Source organism: Vicia villosa, linkage group LG2 (assembly GCF_029867415.1).
Source record: "Vicia villosa cultivar HV-30 ecotype Madison, WI linkage group LG2, Vvil1.0, whole genome shotgun sequence".
NCBI lineage: Eukaryota > Viridiplantae > Streptophyta > Magnoliopsida > Fabales > Fabaceae > Vicia > Vicia villosa.
In genome coordinates this window covers 191,242,214-191,265,806 of record NC_081181.1, presented here as the reverse complement: position 1 = coordinate 191,265,806, position 23,593 = coordinate 191,242,214, and the positions used below count along the sequence as shown (strand labels likewise).

At 29.8% G+C, this 23,593-nt stretch overlaps 2 protein-coding genes across 2 annotated transcripts; both read left to right on the top strand.

The window, feature by feature from the left end:
* The first annotated feature begins 14,515 nt into the window (after positions 1–14,515).
* On the top strand, positions 14,516–15,295 carry LOC131650963 (uncharacterized). Its single transcript, XM_058920655.1, has one exon. The coding sequence runs from the start codon at positions 14,516–14,518 to the stop codon at positions 15,293–15,295; it is 780 nt and encodes a 259-aa protein (XP_058776638.1).
* A 7,381-nt stretch (positions 15,296–22,676) lies between these two features.
* Positions 22,677–23,330, top strand: LOC131650962 (uncharacterized). The gene has a single exon (XM_058920654.1). The coding sequence runs from the start codon at positions 22,677–22,679 to the stop codon at positions 23,328–23,330; it is 654 nt and encodes a 217-aa protein (XP_058776637.1).
* Positions 23,331–23,593: the final 263 nt, after the last annotated feature.

Genomic DNA, 23,593 nt, shown 5'->3' with positions numbered 1-23,593 from the left:
AAAGATATAGCGTTTGTCAGACATGGAATTGTGACTTGGTGTTATATATGTTTTTAGAATTTAAAAGTTCAAAAATAATTAAAAAATAATAATTTTAACATAAATGAAACATACATGCCTTTGGATAATATATAATTTTATTAAATTTGTTTAATCTATTTTTATTTAGTTCTAATTTAAATTACTTTTTTAATTTTATTTGTAATTTTGTGTTGTTATGAATCTTTTAATAATTTGTTTAATTTGATCTTATCATTATACTAAGGCAGGTATGTTTTGTAATTTGATATTATAACAAAATATTTATAAATGGAAAAGGGATAAAATTGATCTTATCATTTATTATTGTTTCCATTTATAATTCCATTTCAAAAAATATTTTAAAAAGGATATATAATTATTATTTGAAGATAGTCTATATATCATAAACATTATTTTAATATTTTAATAAACATAATAAGATCTTAAAAAATATTTTAAAAAGGATATATAATTATTATTTGAAGATAATTCCCGTTTATATTTTTAATTCTAATTTAAATTACAATTATTATTTGTAATTTTAACACAAAAAATCATAATTTTTTTATTAAATTCTAACACCTCCTCAACTAATCTAAGGATCTAAAAAAAACTTTTTTTAAATTATTATTTTGGCAAACTAATTTTAAATTACTTAAAACATTTTTATTTGATATTTTAAATCTTATAAATTATTCCAAACATGGAATAAGAAAATTAAGTTGTTTTCCAAAAATTAAATCTCTTCAAATCATAACATACTATAAATGTTTAAATTTTTTAATTTCTATAATTTCTTTGATGAGATTCTAATCTTTATGATTTTATTCACAAAAATCTATAAATATATAAGTTTTTTAAATTAAAATTGATTTCATATAGATTGTTTCTCAGAAGTGAATGTCATCTTTAAAATGAGATCATATTTATTTATTTATTTCATGTAGTGCAACTTTAAAAATTATTTTCGTTTTAATTTCTTAATTGATATTATATATTTAAAGATTAAATGACTTTTTTGTTAACTTACAAAAAAAAATTAACAAATTCTATTCTTTTTAAACTAGCATCATAATTTAAAAATTAAAATATTGTTTTAAGTTAAATAAATTAAAATTTTAAGTAATAAAGATATTTTTATAACAAACTATAGTTTATTATTGATAAAAAAAATTATGCGCAACTAATAATATTGATAGATTATAATGTTAATATAACTTTATTTGTAAATTATAAGTAATTATAAAATATTTATGATTGCATAAAAAGATTTGTTATTGAGTTCCTGAAGAACTGCATAAAAAGATTTGTGATTGAGTTTCTGAAGAACTTCGTATAAGATTTGTGATTGAGTTCTGGAAGAACTTCAACCAAAAAAATTATTGTTGAGTTCTTGAAGAACTAAGCTTTACCATACATTGGTTTACATGAGTATTTTAAAATATTCACAATAAATAATATATTTTTATCATGATCTATAAAGAACATGTCGAACATTATAACAAAATTAGTATTCAAATGTTCTTAAAGAACTGCATACATCCACAAAATACTCATATTTAAGTAAGAATTATATATCAGATCTATGATGTAGCTCTCGGAAAAATAAATTATATATATATATATATATATATATATTATAATTTATTATAAATGATCCCTAGAGGATTGTTCAAAATAATATATTTTATGCATTATGCATTGATCAAAGAATTATTATCCTTTGATGATTGATAAAAAATAACTATTTCATGAATTCTACAAGAATTATATCAATCATGTTAAACAATCCCAGAAGGATAGTATCAATAATATTAAAGAATCCCAGAAGGATTAAATTAATAATGTTAAAGTTTCTCGAAAATATTATTATTATTAAAAAATCCCAGAAGAATTGTATCAATAATATTAAAAAAAATCCCAAGAGAAAATATTATTATTTTTATGAATAAAATATTTGTGATTGAAATCCTGAATAACTACTTAAAAAAAATCATGATTGTAAATTTATTAATTTTAAAAATATATATTTCATAACTAATTGTTATTAATTTATTATAAATTATTGATTGACAAAATTAATATAATTAATTTAATATTTATTTGATAACATAATGTTACAGTTTTGTGACTATTTTATTAAGATTGACTAGTATTTATTTGATAATTAAAAGTTATCAATTTGTTAATAGTTTGTGTTATTGTATTTTTTTTTTGAAAGAATTGACTTTATTAATCCAAAAAAGCAATGAAGAACCGATCCAGCTAACAATTAACCAAGCTACACAAGAAGCCTATAACCTAATAAGTCATAAGCCTAGTTATTTGATGTCTAAGGTCCCTGCAGAACCACCCCCGGTATACAATCATATCAATGATGTTCTTCACAACTTGCTCTCTCTCAATCTTCTTGACAAAGCAGATATCATTACGATGAGTCCAAATGCCATAGGTCGTTTCAGTAACAGCAAGCTTAATCATTTTGGCTCTCCAACCTTTATCTTTACCAATGGAGAGAATCCATGTTATTTACTCTTCCCAGATTTTCGGAGTGTGCATGATTTGAATCCAGTTAAGGATTTCATTCTAGATGTAATTCAAGTGAGCACAATCAAAAAACAAGTGGCTAATAGTTTCAACCCTATCACAGAATAAGCAAGTGTCATTTATTAACATACCAAAGGCCTTCAATCTGCTTTTCGTGGCCAACTGTTAGTGACAGATTAACCAAAATATCATAGCAGACCTGGGTCTAGCAGGGTTGTTACGGAAAAGCTTTCTCCAAGGCACAATAGGGCTGATACATAAGGATTAATAAACAAGTCTACTCTGAAATCTTTTTTCCCTATTCATGTCATCCCATATAGCATGGTTTTCATGAATGTAGGATCTCATGTCCAGGATTTTCCTCATAATCCAAGTGTTGCTAGGCTTATTCTGAATTTCCATAATGTTATGTTTTTTGAGAAAGTATATATGGATCCACTTTATCCCCCTCAGACATCACCCCGTCTAGTAGAGACAAGGGAAAATATAGAAGCAACTTTGAGCATGGTGTGAGGAAGCTAAGAATCATGTTCCATCATATCCCCCTCAGAGAGATTCTAGAAGAAGGATAAATCTAACATGGAAAAAATAAGAGAAGCTCCTCAAGAATGCGTGGAAGCCAAGAAGAGAAAATATTAGGCATCTATATGAAAGGAGTTAGCTCCCCAGAAGCATCGTCTTCAATGACCCGAGTCCGTTTTAGAGAACACTTCATCAGGGGAAACTATTGTTCCTCCTCCCATCCTCTTTTGATCGAAATCGAGGTAGAGTTAATTCTTCCACCGTCAGAGTAGTTGCAGCATCTACAAGTTGGTCAGGAGAAGGAGATGGAGAAGGATTAATGGCCATCATAGGAGTGGGGCAGAGGTATAAGTTCCAGTATTCACCATAGCCTAAATACCTTGACCATCACAAGGTTGTGGAACATGATTAGCTTGCCTATCTTAGCCATGTTATCTACAAAATGTAATCACGCATGTAAAAATGGCATGAAGACTCTGCTCTCATTAAAAATATTCATCCTTTCCTCAAGATTACTTGCATTCAAGATAGCATGGGTACCAATTCGCCTTTTCCTCACTTTAGTATGGCACCTTGTCAAGGTTGAACCTTCTTCATAACCAAGTCCCTGAAACCAAGATTGCATTTCCTCCTTCATTGTTATCTTGTCTGGAGAAAGAAATTTTGGTTGCGTACATTAGGTGCCAGCATATCAGTTAAAGTGTCTCTCAGTACTTCCAAGGCAGCAACAATAGCAACATAATAATATTCATACTTCCTGCATCACCACCAAAATACATCACAGCTTCAACAATCACACCTCACAATCATACAATTACATCATATGTCATCAATAACATCACGACAATGCAATGAGACCAACTTTACTGACTATATGCATGTGGTACCATATCACATTGCTTTTTGCCATAAAAGGCCACCTCGCTTTTGCCATAAAAGGCCACATCGCTTTTTGCCACAAGGGCTACATCACTATGAAATGCATGCAACACTATCATGTGACAACAACTTATGCAATAACACAACACACATCACAGAATGTTCCTACAAAGGCCACGTCTTACACATCGGTTATTTACACATCATTATGACATCATCACATCAATGAATTCCATCAATTTCATCATCATGTTCACAACTTCGCATTATAACAAAATACCGAGAAAATATGAGTTTTCAAAAAGTTCTCAAAGTATTATCAAATTAATTTTATTGGATAGAAAATGTTTTTAGCTTTCTGTAGGTTCGAACGGTGCGTCAAATAGACATTCGAGTCAAAAGTTATGAATTTTCAAAGTTTTCAAAAGCGGTTAGTTTCAGTGGTAACCGGTTACCCCATTATGGTAACCGGTTACCCCATTGTGGTAACCGGTTACACTACTGTAACCAAAACACACGCTACTATTTTTCTTACGGTAACCATTTACCCAGTTATGGTAACCGGTTACACTATATTTTCAAGAAGTCCCCATTCTATTAAGTCACTCGGTAACCGGTTACCCAGTTATGGTAACCAGTTACTACCTCACCAAAATCTCCTAGAACCCAAAATTTTCACATGATAACCAGTTACTCCCAGGTGGTAACCGGTTACCAATGCAGTTTCTTCAAAAATTCTGCAATGATGCAGACTACGATTTGTATACTTCCAAAACCCCAAAACAAATATTTTTAACATCAAAACAATTTTTATTTCACCAAATTTTAGGCACAAACATCACCAATTCATCATACATCATCAACCATCAACAATTTCATAAATTTCCAAAGGATTTACACAATCAATCATCAAATATTCAAAATCCAATACACACATAAAACCCCAAATTCACATAAAACATGAACATACAAATTATACAACCTAACTCTACCATAACCCGTCATCATATAACCCCTTATAGTGTTAGAACTCCATCCTTACCTTAGTGTTCTTGCAAAACTTTAATCTTAGCTATGAGAGTTCTTCCTCTCCCGAGCCTTAGTCTCCTCTTCTCTCTTTTTCAAATTTCACAACCGTATCAATTATGTTCTCTCTTCCTTGTTTTTCCACTAATAACCCTTAGACCCCTAATATGATAATCCCAATTTAACCTTCCTTATTCTTATAATTTAATTAAATCTAATTTATTTACTAACCATATTATTATTATTATTATCAAAATAATAATAATAATAACATTCTAATATTTACGCATCCACTTCTATTCTTAATTCTACGTCACGATTACCTTATTTTAAGGTATTCTACCCCACAATTCACACCATATCACACACATCATATTACGTCACTTATTTTTAAATTATAAAATAATTACGATAAAAACGGGGTGTTACACACCATACCTAACATGTGCGTAAAACATACATTCTGTCAAAACTGTTTTTTGTTGTAACAGACATGTTTTCGGATATACACATCCGAAAGAAGTTTGGTGAATTTTGGAAATGAATATCTGAAGTGACGCAGGTTTCTTCAACAACAAATCAGCATCAATGTAGTCAAATAAGAGATGAAATGAGGAAATTTTACCTCAAATTGTAGTTTTCTATGTTCTCTTTACTATGATCAACCACTTGAAACTTGGTTTGGAGACGAAAAATTATTTGAATTTGGTTGAGGTTTTGGAGAGGGTTTATGTTTTTGAGTGAAAAAAAATGAATAAAGTAGTGAAGGTGGAAAAAATGTATAGAAAGATTTTTTCGGATATATATCCGAAAAAATCACTGACATTTAAAATCTAATGTTTAAACAATAAAACGTTTGAAAAATTTATTTTCAGATATACATATCCGAAACATCTTAAAAATGTGAAAATGATGCGTTCAAATATACATATTTTAAAGATACTTTTGAGTTTTCAGGAGTGTTTTTCACCCTATATAAATGTACAGAAAAAATTCTCTAAAGTTTTGCATAAATAATCTTTATGATATAAAATTTAACTACACCACAGCAAATTTTGTAAAATTTATATTGAAATATTATTGAGCAGTGTAAAATTATCTAAATATTTAACTGATATAATTAAATAATTCCTCAGTATATAATTAATTTAATATCTTACTAAAATTAAAATAAAACAACAAACTTCATATGTGTAGAAATATAAAACAAAATATTCATTCACTATCAAATTAAAATATAAAGTAATTTATTTAATCTTAAATACAATAAATTAGAAAAGAAATGAAGTAGATGAACTTAACGCAAGAAAAGAATATATTGGAGGCAAATATGCTGAACCAAATAGAAAGCATTAAATTTTGCTTTAAAAATATATTGGAGGCAAACATTGTATCTTGTGGGGGCAAGAACCCCCCTTCCCTAACACATGCATCCGCCACTGCTTATAAAATTAGTCATTATATTTTAAATTTAAATAATTTGAGTCTTTCTCACGTTTTATAAAATTGATGATATGTTCTTTTTTTAATTACACATGTCAATAAAAATTTGTGTTTATTTTAACTTATATTGTTAAGAAGTGTGGTTAGGCCTAGCTCAACCCTACAAAACCGGCTTGTAGGGTGAGAATTGCCCCCACTTATAAGGACATGTTCAGGCCATATATTGTCCAATGTGGGACTCTTAACACACCCCCTCACGCCCAGGACTAGACAACTGGAGCGTGGAAATAAACGGTGGGTGGCCCGATAGCGGAAACCATAGAAGGTGGCCCACCGGATCTTAAACGAGGCTCTTGATACCATGTTAAGAAGTGTGGTTAGGCCTAGCTCAACCCTACAAAACCGGCTTGTAGGGTGAGGATTGCCCCCACTTATAAGGACATGTTCAGGCCATATATTGTCCAATGTGGGACTCTTAACACACCCCCTCACGCCCAGGACTAGACAACTGGAGCGTGGAAATAAACGGTGGGTGGCCCGATAGCGGAAACCATAGAAGGTGGCCCACCGGATCTTAAACCAGGCTCTGATACCATGTTAAGAAGTGTCACTACGCCAAATTTAAGCTACTAAAGCGCAGCTACTAAAGCGCTTTTAGCAAAAGCGCTCTCGTAGGGTTCGCTAAAAACAAAATTAATAAACAAGGGAAAATGATGCAAAAAAAGCGCTCTGGTAGGGGGGGTATGAGAGCGCTTTCAAAAAGCGCTCTGGTAGGGGGGGATGAGAGCGCTTTTAAAAAGCGCTCTGGTAGGGGGGTTATGAAAGCGCTTTTAAAAGCGCTCTTATAGGGTTGGTGCTACGAAAGCGCTTTTGGGATAAAAGCGCTCTGGTAGGGGGTGTTATTAAAGCGCTTTTGAAAAGCGCTCTGGTAGCCCATTTAAAAAATTATATATTTTACAAACACACGCGTTTTGTTTCAGATCCAAAACACGCGAAACCCTAGCATAGAAGAGAGAGAGAGAGAGAGAAAGAGGAAGAAGCTACACTCCATCGCCTCCACCCCGTTACAGCCGAAGAGGAGGCGGAGGATGAGGTCGCAGTCCAAGTCCCCGTCGCCGTCACCAGTCTTCTTGTTCGCAACCTCTGCCATGACTGTAGGCAGGTTTCTTCTCCTTTTTCATCAAATCTTTCATTTTTTTCCTCCAGAATCAACAATTGAAATGGATTGTTTAACATCGTTGTGCATTTTTTGAAATGGATTGTTGTTGTTTATGTTTTGATTGGAATGAAAAGTGAGTATTTAATTGGAGATTAAGCAATATAAATTATTAAAAGAAAAATAAGTAGTAGAAGTGAAACATTGAATAAAAAGAGGAAAAGGGTAAAGTGAATCATTCCTGGGCTGCAGGAAACAAATTTTTATTTATAATTTCCCAAAAAAATCCGCAGCTATACCTTTCGAATATTTTTTTTGCAGGTAATTCGTGTTTTTCTAGTAGTTGTATAAATTCACTTGTGAGTATTAGTGAGCATTCAACTGCATAAGTCTTTACTTTTCATGTTAAGGGCATGTTTAGGTGAAGTTATTTTAGCTTATCTGTTGACTTAAGTATGCACTTGTTATGGAAGACAATGCGAAAAGAACTTATGACATTTTCATTAGTTGTTTTAAGCTTATTTTGTTTAGCTCTCTTATTATAAACATTTCATATACAGGACTTGTTTGTTACATATTATAAAAAAAAAAATTGTTTTATGTTGCTTGTTCAGAGTTTGATCCTTGTGTTGATTTTTATGTTTACTTCGTATGAAATCTTTTGATTTTTCTTGTTATGAATTTTTTTTTATGTTGGAAATTGGAATTGTGCATGAATTTTGGGTTGAAAATGAAGAGCTTGTCAATCTGTATGAGAAGAGACTTGGTGATGCTGGATATATTCATTTTAAGCTCGGAAGGACTAACAACTGTAGGCAGGTTTCATCAACTTTTACATGATTCAAGATTTTCTATATGTAGTTAGTAATAATCACGTTTTTCTATTGTAGGTTGAGCTTCAAACAGTGGATGGACTGGTAAAGGATAGAACACAATGTGCCCCTGCCGATTATGTTCCACAGAATATGAATCAAGTAATGTACCCCGAAGTCTTCTGTGGCAGGATCGTTCGGGGTACAGTTATTTGATTCATATTCTGTGACACAATACAACATAGCTCAGGTGACTACTGGTTCTCCACTAAAGCATCAATACAACATAGCTCCAGATAATACAGGAAGCGTACATTGGTTGCATAAGAACTCGGAAGTTGTTTCCCATTTAGTTGTTTTGGTTTAGAAATATGTGAATTGGTTTAGTTGTTTTGGTTTAGAAATATGTATATATGTATTTTGATTTACATTAATGGTATATAATATAATACTTTTTTGTATATAATCGATATCGATTATAATGGTATATATCGATTTGAAATGATAAATTATAGGTTCATGAAAAAATACTGCCAAAAAATAGTAAATTACAGGTTCTAAAATATTGCTGCCAAAAGTGCAGGTTTAGAAATAATAAAAAGCATAAAAAAAAAACGCAACATACGAAAGCGCTTGAAAAAAGCGCTCTTATAGGGGTGCCTACCAGAGCGCTTTTTCCTGAAAAGCGCTCTTAAAGGGGGGCCTACAAGAGCGCTTTTTCCAGAAAAGCGCTCTTATAGGGGGGCCTACCAGAGCGCTTTTAAAAGCGCTTTCGTAGCCTATGCCAGCGCTGGCTTTGGCAGCGCTTTAAAGCGCTGTTAAAGGCCAAAAAAAGCGCTTTTAAAAGCCTTGCGCGTTGTAGTGTGTGGTTAGGCCTAGCTCAACCCTACAAAACCGGCTTGTAGGGTGAGGATTGCCCCCACTTATAAGGACATGTTCAGGCCATATATTGTCCAATGTGGGACTCTTAACATATATATATATATATATATATATATATATATATATATATATATATATATATATATATATATATATATATATATATATATATATATATATATATATATATATATATATATATATATATATATATATATATATATATATATATATATATATATATATATATATATATATATATATATATATCAAATCATTTCAACATTTTTTAAAATATAACATTGGTTTTGTAATGGATTTTGGTTTGACCTAAAGATATGTTCATAAAAAACAAAACTTGAAATATAAAAATACAGGTTAGATAATTTAGTAGTATTTAAAAGGTATCAAATATATTTATTTATTTATTTATTTATTTATTTATTTTTGTTTAATTAAAGGAGTAGATCAATATTTGAATTTGAAGACGTAATTAAATCTATTAGTTTATTTTTTAATCGATAGTCAAACCACGCATCTACATATATTATATATAAATTGATTAATTAATTAAAAATAAAGATTCTAAATTTGTTAATAGTAATTTCAATAAAAAAAGAAAAAGAATTGTTAGTAATTTTAGTCAAAAAAGTAGCTGTTAGTATATTGTTATGGTCAATTATTTTAGCTGGACTTCTTTTATGATTGACAAAGTTGCAGAGGAATACTTTGGCTACCATGAAAATTTCCATATAGTATAATTGAATACATTGAAAACTTGATTTCTTTTATGTTTTCTATAGTGATTTGTTTTATATATGTGTAAAAATATATAAAAATATATATATAATGCATATGGTACTGAAACAATAAAAAATGGAAAATTCTTTGGCCACCTCCCAACCTTCTAGCTCACCTCTGGTGAAAAACCCAGAATACCCCTGACTTCGGAAATGAACTTCCGAAATGCAAGGAAAAGGTGTTTTCGGAGATGCATCTCCGAAAGCGTCTTTTTTTTAAAAAAATTTGACTTATTTCGGAAATACACTTCCGAAAACACCATTTCGGAAGTTCATTTCCGAAATATTCTGCGTTTTTCAGATTAAGCAAAACAGCCCCCTCCCCCAAATCATTTACCCTAAACTTCTTCCAAACTCACACCCCAAGAGATTTTTGTGCAAACCAGTTCCAAGCTACCTCAAAGCCTCCATCTACTTGCTCTATTACATTCAAAAGTCCTCCAATCCATTCAATTGGTAAGCATTTTGATTTTTAGATCTATGATTAAAATGTATATTAGGGTGTTTACAAATAGCAAAAATTGTATTAGGTTAGGTTTATACTGATATTTAGGATGTTTAGAATGTGTAGAAATAAGTTTGATGTTTGGTTTAGGGGTCTGTCATTGGAGGCTGCAGAGAAGTTCTGCGAAGGGGTGTTTCGGAAGTTCATTTCCGAAAACACCTCCATCCCAGTTTTTGGAAATGAACTTCCGAAATGTATCAGAAGTTCAAATTTTTTTGTTTTTTATTTTGTCTCGCATATTAATCGATTTCAATTGTTTACAGGAACATGTCAGACAACCAACCAGCACGAATCAGACAGGGAAATTCAAGTTTGTGCTAATCATATTCAGTTGCGAGTGGCTGATAAGGATCTACACCACTTTTATCTTCCCAATTGACCGTAACTGAAAATGATTAGCACGAACTTGAATTTTCCTTCCCAATTCGTAACTTCGGCAGTAAGGCTCTCGATGAAGATCAGAGCCGAACTCAAAGAGAACAGAAATAAAATGTGTGAGTATAGAAAAAGAGTAAAGATGGAGAATGATTCGGATGTGATTGAAAAAAAATGGCAACCAACCAGCACGAATCAGACAGGGAAATTCAAGTTTGTGCTAATCATATTCAGTTGCGAGTGGCTGATAAGGATCTACACCAATTTTATCTTCCCAATTGACCGTAACTGAAAATGATTAGCACGAACTTGAATTTTCCTTCCCAATTCGTAACTTCGGCAGTAAGGCTCTCGATGAAGATCAGGGCCGAACTCAAAGAGAACAGAAATAAAATGTGTGAGTATAGAAAAAGAGTAAAGATGGAAAATGATTCGGATGTGATTGAAAAAAAATGGCAACCAAATTATATGTCGCATATTTTATTTGGCGTTTGCGTTTAATTAAAATGCGAGACTGTTTAAGAAAAAACATAAAAAAAAAACACAGCATAATTCGGAAATGAGCTTCCGAATTCACCCCCCATGAGGTGTTTTCGGATGTTCATCTCCGAACGCACCCCCTATGAGGTGTTTTCGGAGATGAACTTCCGAATAAAGGAAATTTTTTAAAAAAAAAAAGCGCTTCGGAAGTTCATTTTCGAAGCAGGGGTAGTTTGGGTTTTTCGCTGGGGGTGACCCCATAGAGAGGTGGGTAAAGAAAAAATCATAAAAAATATTATATCCACAAGAAAAACTAGCTCGAGACTTGACCAATCATCCAAAATAGCAACACATTGTTAGTCCAAATGAATAATAAGAGAATATGACACTTTATATACGTCGTCAGAGTCAAAGGGTTTATAATTGTATATTGATTTATCCACGGAAAGAAATACTTGGCTTGGAAGAGAAAATTTACCTTATGCATGCGTACAACAAATTTTCTTTTAGGGAGTACAAATATTTATTTTAAAATTTAGATATGCTTTACGTACAACTGTATAAATTAATTTTTTAAATTAAATATAATTTTAATGTGTGATAATGTTTTTCCTCAAGCAGGGACAGAGTCAAAGATTTAAAGTTGTAGGAGCCGCGTATTAATTAATTTATGAATGTATAGCATAATATACCTATCATTTTTTTTATTGAAGCATAAATATATATTATATTTATTTTTAAAAAATATTTATAATTTTTTATTCCCTCAATTTTACCATCAGCAAATATATATATATATATATATATATATATATATATATATATATATATATATATATATATATATATATATATATATATATATATATATATATATATATATATATATATATATATATATATATATATATATATATATTAGTGAAAAATTATTTTGAAATTAATAGAAAATCAATTTGACTATATTTTAACAGAGTATATTTTAGTTCGAAAATTAACTTTTAAAATAAAAAAACTCTCAATCATCTTAAAAGAAATGCTGAATAGTTATTCATGTATTTTATGAGTTTATCTTTAGGGGATTTTTGTTTTTTGGATTGTAATTTATTTTCAGAAATATAGCTGAAATATTTTTCATTTTAATGTTTGTTTCAAATTTTAAGAAATTTATGCCTAATTTTGTATTCACAATAACTTCTTTTACACATAGTTGGGTTACTTTCTATAAAAAAAAAAAAAACAATTCACTCTTCTTCTATATAAGATATTTTAGAATGAGTTAGGTCAAGAAGCCTCGGTTAAACGGAAGATTTTTGTCGGTTAGTTATAATCACTATTTGACACTAGAATGCAAAATGTGACAAAGTATTGGCCAATTACAAATAAAAAGTTATGGAAAGACATACATGTAACACACTAGCTCAAATATATTTGTCAATCTTATTCGTAATTAATCTATAGTTACTATCACCAAATTCATAAACAAGAGGTAAAAGAAGCATTGAAAATAATGAGTAACAATAAAATAGTTAGGCTAGACAATATATCTATTGAACTGTATAAAATACTTGGAGAGAGAGGTGTTGAGTGACTCACCAAACTCTTTAAGGTCAAAGCAAATATCAGATGAATGGAGAAGAAGTACTTTAGTTCTAATATACAAGAACAAAAGGATATATAAAATTGTATAAATTATAGGGAGATTAAACTTATAAATCATACCATGAAGTTATAGGAAAGAGTGATTCAATGAAGACTAAGAAACAAGACTCAAGTCTATGAGAATCAATTTGATTTTATGCTTGAAAGGTTGACCATGGAAGCAATCTATCTACTATGACGTGCAATGGAGCAATATCAGATGGATCAACAAGACTTGCACTTAGTTTTCATTTAATCAGAGAAGGCGCCTTAAGAGATTTTGTGGAAGATCTACACTAATACAAATAATATTTTTGATGACGAAGTTGTCACCCCGGACAATAGAAAACCGGGAGAATAGGTCTTGGGAGCGCCATGTTTTATTTTATTTTTTTAAATCAACTTTTTCCCTTGGTTTTGAAAAAAAACCGAGGAAATATAGCTATAAGGGAGCTCTCTTTAAATCCTAGTCACTATATTTAATGTTTTTTTTTTTGCAATGATTTAACTAGCATTTCTCTCTTGGTGCCTTTCCAACTTCCCTTTTTTTCTTTGTTAATTTTTTTCTTCATTTTTTATCAGTATTAACCTCGGTTATTTGGTTCAACTGTGAGGTAATATATTTATTGATGATCCGTCTGTCATAGAAACCACTTTAGAACAGTATAGTAATCTTGTACAAACAGATGGCAGTATTGTACTTCAAAGATTTGAGTTGTCTTTTATTCTCTATGAGAGGAGTCTTTATCTTTTTGGATAAGATAAATAGTACAAATAATTCTTCTACCCTTCATTTTATTTTTATTTTTTAGGCTTGAAATTCAATTTTTATTGTCTAGTTGCCGAATTGCCAATAATGGATCATCAAGAAGGACAAATTAGACTTTGCTATGTATTAATTAAGATATGAACTTTCTTATGTATTTTTGGCATAAGATGCTTATTATTATAAGATTAGAATTTAATATGTTTTCGATTTTTTGTGTTACATGACATAATTATGAAACTCAAATTTTTTTGATATTACGATGCTTATTTGATATTAAATAATATTTTTTATTAGAATTAATTTTACTACGTTCAAAAGTGATAGAAAATAAAATAAAAAAATAATACTATAAATACAAATATTATAGTAAAAATAATTTAAAGAAAAAAATAATACTATATTGAAAAATATTTTAGTATATAATAACTTAAATAAAAAATATATTATAAAAAATAAAACAATAGATAAAAATTAACAATAATTTAAATTATTGTTAAATGTAAAAATTAAATAATTAGTAGCGCTTTAAACCGTTATTAAATAAATATTTATATTACTCCGTTTTGGGAATCTTGTTGGGCGGATAATTATCGTTTAAAGGATCTTTTTCTCAAGTTGTTTTCGTTTTCTTGTTTGAAAAGGGTATCGGTGGCTAGTATGGGAAGTTGGGTTGATGGAGTGTGGAAGTGGGGGAATTTCGGTGTGGTTTTGGGTGATGATACCGATCCTTCGGTGGTGGCCGAGCATGGCATGCTTCATCTTTTGTTGTTGGGCCGAAATGTCCATTTGGAGGGGAGAGATAAGGTTGAGTGGAGCGGTTTGGGAGGAGGTTCGTTTTCCGTTGCTTCTTGTTACGAGTTTTTGGCCGGTTTTAACTATCCGTTTGGCCCCCCGAATAGATTCGATGTTGTGAAGGATTTAATTTGGAAGGTGCATGTGCCGTTTAATATTAAGGCTTTTGGTTGGAGGCTTTTAATTAATAGGTTACCAACCAAGGATTTATTGATAGGTAGGGGTATTTCTTTGTCGATAGAGAATTCTTTGTGTGCTTTTTGTGGTACTATTCCAGAAAGTTGCGATCATTCTTTTTTCAAGTGTAAAGAGGCGGGTGTGGTTTGGAGAGAGATAGCGGTTTGGGTTGGAAAACCGGTTAGTGGGATGGAAGAAGATTGTTTACAAAGCTTTATGGATTGGTTCCTCTTTTGTAAAAAAAAGAAAGTTAAGGAAGGTAAATGTGGGGTGATATGGTTAGCTATTTTGTGGATTTTTTGGTTGTCTAGAAACGGTTTTTGCTTCCGCAATGAAGGTTGGGTTGTTGATAATACGGTTTGGAATATCAAGTCTTTGTTATGGAAGTGGTCATTTTTCGGAGAAATTACGCACCCAATATATAGTTTCTATGAGTTTACTAAAGACCCTTTGTTTTTCCTCTTATAGCTATATTTGGTTTGTAATTTCTTTTCGGCGGATTTTTGTTTTTTTCCGCCTTTCGTGTAAACAGGTTTGAGAACCCTCAGTTCTCCTATATATTCCATCTTGCTTACACAAAAAAAAATATTTAAAATTTATAAATCAAATTACGATGGTCTGAACTGTCAGAATATCACATTCACGACGGTTTTAAACCGTCGCAATCAACATTGAAAATAATCAAAACAATAACCGTCGCAATCAACATTGAAAACAATCAAAACAATATTCACAATGATATTTAATCATCGCTATATCCAATTTAGGTTAGTTCTCACCCGTCGTGAATTAGAACGACGGTTGGTGTGGCGGTTTTAACAACCGTCGCAAAACAGCCTAGGGACTTGAATTTTTGCGACGGTATAACAACTGTCGTAGATTCCAAATTATGGTGGTTTTAATTGTTGTAACCTGCCAAATTAACTGTCACTATCTGCCAATTTTCTTGTGGTGCCAATTTGATAACCGATCTGAAATTTTATTTTTAGTAGGCGTGTGTTTCCGCCCATGGATTGGTGGGTAAGTAAGGGTTGACTTGATATATATTCATAAAACAAAATTAGAGCTAAATTATTGTCTCTTGTAATATTTTGTCATTAATTCAATACACTCTCCTTATCAAATTATAAGACGTTCCGAAGAAAAAATGTTTTCAAAATTATAAATCACTTTACAATTTTAATGCAATATTAATATAATTTTTGTCAATATACTCTCTATTATTTATTACTCTTTTTTTATAGTTTTTAATTTTGCTTTTTAATTTATTTATTGAAGAATATTTTTGTATATTATATATCATTTTAATTTCTTATAAAATAATAACTATAAAATACTTAAAACGTCTATACTTTGATACTGAGGTAGTATTAACAAGGTATCAAATTTATTTATTTACATTTTAAAGTTTTTGTTTAATTAAAGGGGTAGACGAATATTTAAATTTGAGGACGTAATTAAAGAGAAAAACTTGCATGGAAACGAACTTAAATCCATATATTTAGGAACAACTAATAAGGAGAGAGAAAATTTAAATTTATTTAAAATTTAATTTCGTTTTTAATTGGCAACATGGAGGTGATTGTGATAATTGAGGAGAGAGACAATTTTATTTTTATTATTTAATTAATAAAAAAAATTTGATTGGTTGTGTGTAAATCCAGGACGTAATTAAAACCCTCCCACGCTCCATGTACAGCAGCCGTGTCCGTGACTTTTTGGTTACCCGTCAATCGACGCATATACAAATATTACTATTATATAAATAAATAAATAATTTAAAGTTACGAGTCTAAATTTGATAATAGTATTTTCAGTCAAAAAAAATTCTGTCAGTAATTTCAGTCAAAAAGAATATTTGTTTATAATTGGTTAGTCAATTTTCTTGGCTGAACTTCTGTTATGATTGAAAAACCTTTGGACACTACCTACCATAATACCATATCGCTTAGCTGCCAAATATTTAAAAATAAATATTGATTTAGTTGAAAATTGAATTTATTTTGTGTTTTCTATAGTAATTTTATTTCTATTAAAAGTTATAATTATATTTTCAGCTCATTTAATTCTTAATGGGATCAAATATATAAAGAAAAACTAGTAAAAAATATGATATGTAGATAAATGTGAAAGACTCATGGAACCAAATCTCAATAGATAATAATTAATATTTCTTCACCACCTTATAATATTGGAATTCTATAAGCAATCACATAAAAATTTGTATATGTTTTAAAATTATGAGTGATGAAGAGAAAGAAAATTTATTTTAAAGTTATAAAAAATTAAAAAGTTGAAAGGTGGATTCAGGTTGGACAAATCGCAAGTATCAGGTTTGATCAATTTGGTTTGTGAATCAGTTCATTAGAATATTTTATATTAATTTAAAGATAATTTAAAATATTTTAAATTAATATAAAAATATTATAAAATATTTATAATATTTAATTAGTATAAAAGATTGTATAACATATTTATAATATTCTTTTTTTAATATAGAAATATTATAAAATATTTATAAATTCTAAATTAATATAAAATAATATTATAATATTTTTATAATATTTTTACTTTAACAATTAATGTGTTGTATTTTTTGTCTATTAACTGTCAATAGTTATAAATATATAACTTTATCATTTCGGTCAACACAATCTTTCGAACTTTATCAACGGAAGGCAGGAGGAAGGGTTATAAATTTTCGGTAGACTTAGATAGGAAAGAGTTGAAATTCCTTAGAGTTTTTTGAATTTGAAAAATCTTTGGGGTATATAAAGGAATTGAAAAACACTTCTAAATACATTACGCATGTGTGATTTATATATGGTTTAATTTATAAAAAATCCAAAGACTTTTTTCTTGTAATTCATAATCTCTTCAGACAACTTTTGGAAGTGGAGTGAATCGGACGGAGAGTTGCTCTCATCGCAAAATAGATCGTTTGATTGAACTAAATAAACAAGTTATTGTGTTCTCGTTTTTTATCTTCTTTTGTTTTGTGGTGATTTCGCTCACTTTTGGCAGGTTATTTTTATACTTTATACCATTTATTTTAGTTGTCATTGTTCTTGGTTCCCATATATCAAAAAAATTAGTGTGTTGAAACTTTAAATAATTCTTAATTGTTTTGAGTTATTCGACCAATTTTTCACAACACCTTTCACTACTATAAATAATACATTTCATGACAAAGCTTTCACCTCATCCAACAAAAAACCGAGGTATAATGTCAAGGCGCATCATCTTTTATTTGTTTTAAAAATAAAAACCACATATTCCCTCAATTTCTAAATATAATGGAGGGGAAAACAATTCAGAACATGTTTCGAATCCTAGCTAATGTAGTTTATGTTTTTGTTTCTTTATTAGTGGTGCCTTTCTTTATATAATTATTTTTTATTTGTAAATTAAATGATGTATTTCTTCGGTTTTCATAGTAACCGAGGGATTAAATAATCCCAGTAAATACAATTTATGTTTTTTACTTCTTTATAAGTGGAACTGTTCTTTTTATTTTATTGTTTATTTATAAATTAAATGATTTATCCCTTCAGTTTCCGTAATAACCGAGGGATAAAATAATCATACTTTACTATAAAAGTACTCGTTAAACAGATTTTACCCTAATCCTAACTTATATGTAGCCGTCCCTAACTTGTATGCATCATTCTTAGGGATAGATTGCATCATTGCAAGATAGAAAAATCTTCAATGTTTTGTGTTCTTCTATCTTGAACAAAACATTTTTCAACCCTTGCAATCTATCTCATATAATGGTGTTGATGTTGTTGTATTTTTGGAATAACCTTCCTATGTTGTCAATCAAAGAAAACAACATTGTTTTTCTCAGTTGACAACATTGAGAAATTTATCGTAAATTGCATACAAAAAATGGTGAATGGTAAAAAATTGAAATGGAAACATGACTTATTACTTTCAATTTTTTTTGTCATTCACCATTTTTTGCTTGAAACTTATTACCTCAGATTTTTACTAAAATCGATGTGTTTCATTAATTTATTTTTTAATTAAAAAAGAAAATACCTTTTTAGGACATGTTAAGATCTTCAAAAAAATGCAGTTTTATGAAAAATCAGGTTTTTAGTCCACTCATTCATGTTAGGAGTCAACTTCCACTGAAAGAAATTAGAAAAGGAAACTCTCTGGTCCAAAGGAGTTGACTCCCAAGGTCTTGGAGTCAATGCAAAGCACGAAGGAGTCGACTCCTGCGAGCTATGTATCGATTCCCACTGAAGTAATTTTTCAAAATTGTTTTCTGTCCAAAAGGAGTCGACTCCCAGGCTGTATGGGTCGACTCCCTTGCCTTAGGAGTCGACTCCCACTTCGAATGAATCGACTCCCACTGTTCAAAATATCCAATTTTATATTTTTTTCAACTCTATTTTTTTTGTTTCATTCTTTTTCGCATACACATGCATCATTTCTCATTATTGAAACCACAAATATACATATAATTGTTCATCATCTTCATTCTCTCAATGCATACATACAACAACTACACATAATCATTTTGTTGTGTGATGTTAAGATAGTTTGATATGGTTCAATTAAGATTTAGTGTAATCAATTGGGTTGGAAATTCTGTGGGAGTTTCAAGATAAATTCATATGGGTTTTCTTCCATGATCAATGATTGATTTGAGAATTTTTCTCAAGATTGCGCAATTTGGATTCAACCGAGTGAAAACTTTGAAGAACAGAGGTTTCTGTCAAGGAGTAACAGTAACCGGAGGATCACTTTGGTAATCTTGGGTCACGATACGTTCGTAATTTGGATTCAGCCGAGTGAAAGCTTCGAAGAAAGGGTTCTGTCAAAGGAGTAACGGTAACCGAAGAATCAAATTGGAAGTATTGAGTTACTTGATCGAGCTCAAGATCAAGGGAAGAGAAGAAGTTAGGATCAACATCAACCATAGGGCTTGGAAGGTTGGATTGTTACTTTCAATAACGGTTCAGGATAGACGATTTTCGATCCGGGATTGTTTCTGCGCGCCATAGTTAAAATATTTTATAAACATGATTTTAATAAATAAATTTAATTTGGGATCTATTCACCCCCTCTATATCATAGCCTATTGTCTAACATGGATTTGTTGTAAATAATATATTTTAATATTCTGTGTAAACAATGTAATATTTTTTTAAAAAATAAATAAAAGCTTATTCACCTTTGTTTTCAATTGATACCGAGGAGTATATGGAAAGAAATATTTTTTACCTCAATTTTTGTCATAACCGAGGGGATATTTAAGAGTGTTTATTGAGGATATTCAACGTCCTTAAACAATTTTTTGTCGCCCATTTAATGAGTATCAACGTTCAAGATAGTGTCATTAGTGATCCGCCTGAAACCTAAAAGACATTCATTATAAAAGCATTATTAATATCAAACATTGATAATGAAACATGAAGTGCTTCAAACGTAAAGACGCTTGGAAAAGTTCTCTATAATAAATTACAAGAGCAGAAAATTATTTGGGTTTAAGGTTTGTGTTCTTAGATATTTGTTAGAACGAAAAATCATATAACTTGAATATTTTTTTTATTTATCTAACCCCTTTTTTTATATCAAAAACAAATGCAAGCAAAAGCCATTTAGAATATACTCGCATCCAACAATTGATCTTCCTCAAGATTCAATTATTCGAAGATCTAGCATTTGATCTTCACTAACAAATTAATTTTTACTTTAATATTTTGTGTAAACAATGTAATATTTTGTGTAAATAATGTAACGAGTATTTTAAAAAAATAATTTATCTTTCTCCTCAGTTTTGTTCATAAACTGAGACGTATGTGACGCTAGTTTTGAAAATATAAAAAAAAAAATATTGTCGAGGATCAAACTCATGTGCATATAACTTTAATCCTTCATTTTTTTTAATAAACAGAAGTAAAGTGACTGTTTTTTATGACGTTCTTCGTAACTCGCTTTTATAGTCGAAATTAAATACATTTCGCGTTTAAGATTTAATATGTTTTTTTTAATAGTGTCTCAATAGTGTCTTAATGTAAAAAAAATAGTCTTAATGTAAAAAAAAAAAATATAATATAAAATGTCTTTATACCCAAATATAATAAAACTTTTGTCTATATATATAATATTACATTTTTTTACCATTTTTTAACATAATAACATACTATATACATATCAAAATTTCTTTTTACCTTTTTAACATATACACATATATAATAAATTTTATTTTTACCATTTTAAAAAATATTCTATTTTTCAATATATATTAATATAATATTATATTTTTTTACCATTTTTTAACATAATAACATACTATATACATATTAAAATTTCTTTTACCATTTTAAAATATATTATATTTTCCAATGCATATTAAACCTCTATTTTTCATTAAATAATAAATATTAAACTTTAAAAAAAAATTGTATAATATAAATTTTGTCTATATAATTTACATCTATAAATTATGTTTAATTAGATATCATTACTTACGTATATAAATCATGTTTAATAATATATAAAAATTACATATATAAATTATGTTTAATAATATTATATCTATTTACAAAAAAATATAACATATCTAAATATTATAAATTTCAAAATATATTTCGACTTACTAAATTATATTCTTTTTTACTAAATTATATTTCGATTAAAAATATATATATATTACCATAAACTAAACAAATTATCTCTATTAAACAAAATCTGTTTTAATAAAAAACATAATATGTTTTATTAAAAAATATAAATATATCTATTTACCATAAATTCCTAAAATAACCTACAATTTATATCACAAAAATTCTATAAAAAACATACAATTTATCTATTATCACAAATATTACATACTACATAATATATCACAAAAATTCCAGAAAAAACATACAATTATCACAAATATTACATACTACATTAACCTAATAATATTCAAATTTAACACAAAAATCACAAATAAAATATCAGATTTAAAATTATAAAAATACCTCAATCTTCTAATCTCCTCCAATCTTCAAGTCCAATTCTTATAATATCTCCTCCAATCTTCAAAATCTTGAATAAAAAAATTAAAATAAGTTAGAATTATAAATCAATACAAATTATAAATAAACTAAATATAAAATAAAATTATAAAAGCCATACCTTCAAAAATGGTGTGAGAATGGAATGAGAAGAGGAAGAGAATGAGAAGGGGAAGAGAGAAATACAGTGTGAGAGAAGAGAGGAAGAATGAGAAATGATGAAGAGAGAAGGGAAAATGAAGAAGGGGAGGCGTCTGTGAAGCAGAATATATTAAATCATTAGCGACGTGATTACATAGCCGGTACATACTGACGTGTTGCACACGTCGCAAGCAGCCAACGGTCTAATTGGCAGCGTTGATAACTTCACGTCGCTAATTACTGACATGAAAGACACGTCGCAAGCTGCCAACAGTCTAATTGGCAGCGTCTTTATTTTCACGTCGCTAATTACCGATGTGTCAAACACGTCGCAAGCTGCCAACGGTAATAAATTTTGAATTGCCAGTCTGTCCTCACCTGCCAAAGCCTGCGCATGTCAATTCAAAGTCAGCCTTAAAGGATTCCGACGTGAAAACCACATCACAATTAAAAATTTGAACATTTTTATTTTCCCACCATAAGACTTTACAGATTTCAAAGTTTAAAAATTTTGTTTTATCTTTTGCGACGTGGAAAGCATTTCACAAGTTTTTTTTTAAATTATTTTTTTTTACTCCCCATGTGAATACGTAATTGTTATTATTAATGATTAAAATAATATACCGACGTGTTATTCACGTCAGAACAGTCCTTTTTTTCCCACGTGAATAACACGTCACAAAAACATGTCGCTAGGGAGCCCTTTTCTTGTAGTGATCAATTTTGCTAGTTCTAATGGGATTTTTTCGGTGTCAAGTGTTTCTTCGTGGAGTTCCCGTAAAAAGACTCATGCTTGGCAGCCACTAACGGTGAGCAATCTGAATTATCTTTGGTGTTTGGATCTTCCGTCTAGGATTGCCATCTTTGCGTGGAGGTTTTTCGTATCTCGGCTCCCAACAATTGATTCTCTTATTGCAAGAGGAATCGGTAATATAAGCAGCCCGAGATGTGTGTTATGTGATGACCAACCGGAGTCCTTAAATCATCTCTTTTTCAATTGCGAAGCCTCTAAGAAAGTGTGGGAGTGGATATATGGTTGGATTGGTGACAAAGTCCCTTTTTCTTTGGAAGACTTTAAAGACTTCCAACAAGTTCATGTGAAGGTTAAAAGTACTAAGGTTAGAACAAAGATTCAATTCATTTGGTTATCTTTGATTTGGAGTATATGGCGTATGCGTAACTCTAGGATCTTTGAGCAAGTTCTCTTTAGTTTTGAGGTTGTGGTTTATAATGTAATGTTTCTCTCTTGGAGTTGGTTGGGTAGAATAAGGGGATCTATTTCCTTGCCCACTTTTTATGAGTGGTACAAGTATCCCATGGATTGTTTCCACAACTTGTAATTCGGTGTAAGGGTTGCACCCCTAGTGCGATTTCCTTTATTAATCTAATTTGCTTTTAAAAAAAAATTTTTTTGCTACTCTGTTTCGTCATTCCTAACTATCATTTTGTTAATCACTAAGGGGCTTTTAGTATAGGCTCCCTTATTTTGGTTTGTCTGTTTCTAATATATGAGTTTTTTTTAATTAATATAGCAACTTTGTCTTAAATATAATGTTAAACGTTTTTCTTATGATTTTAATCATTTGGAAGATTCCGACTTTCT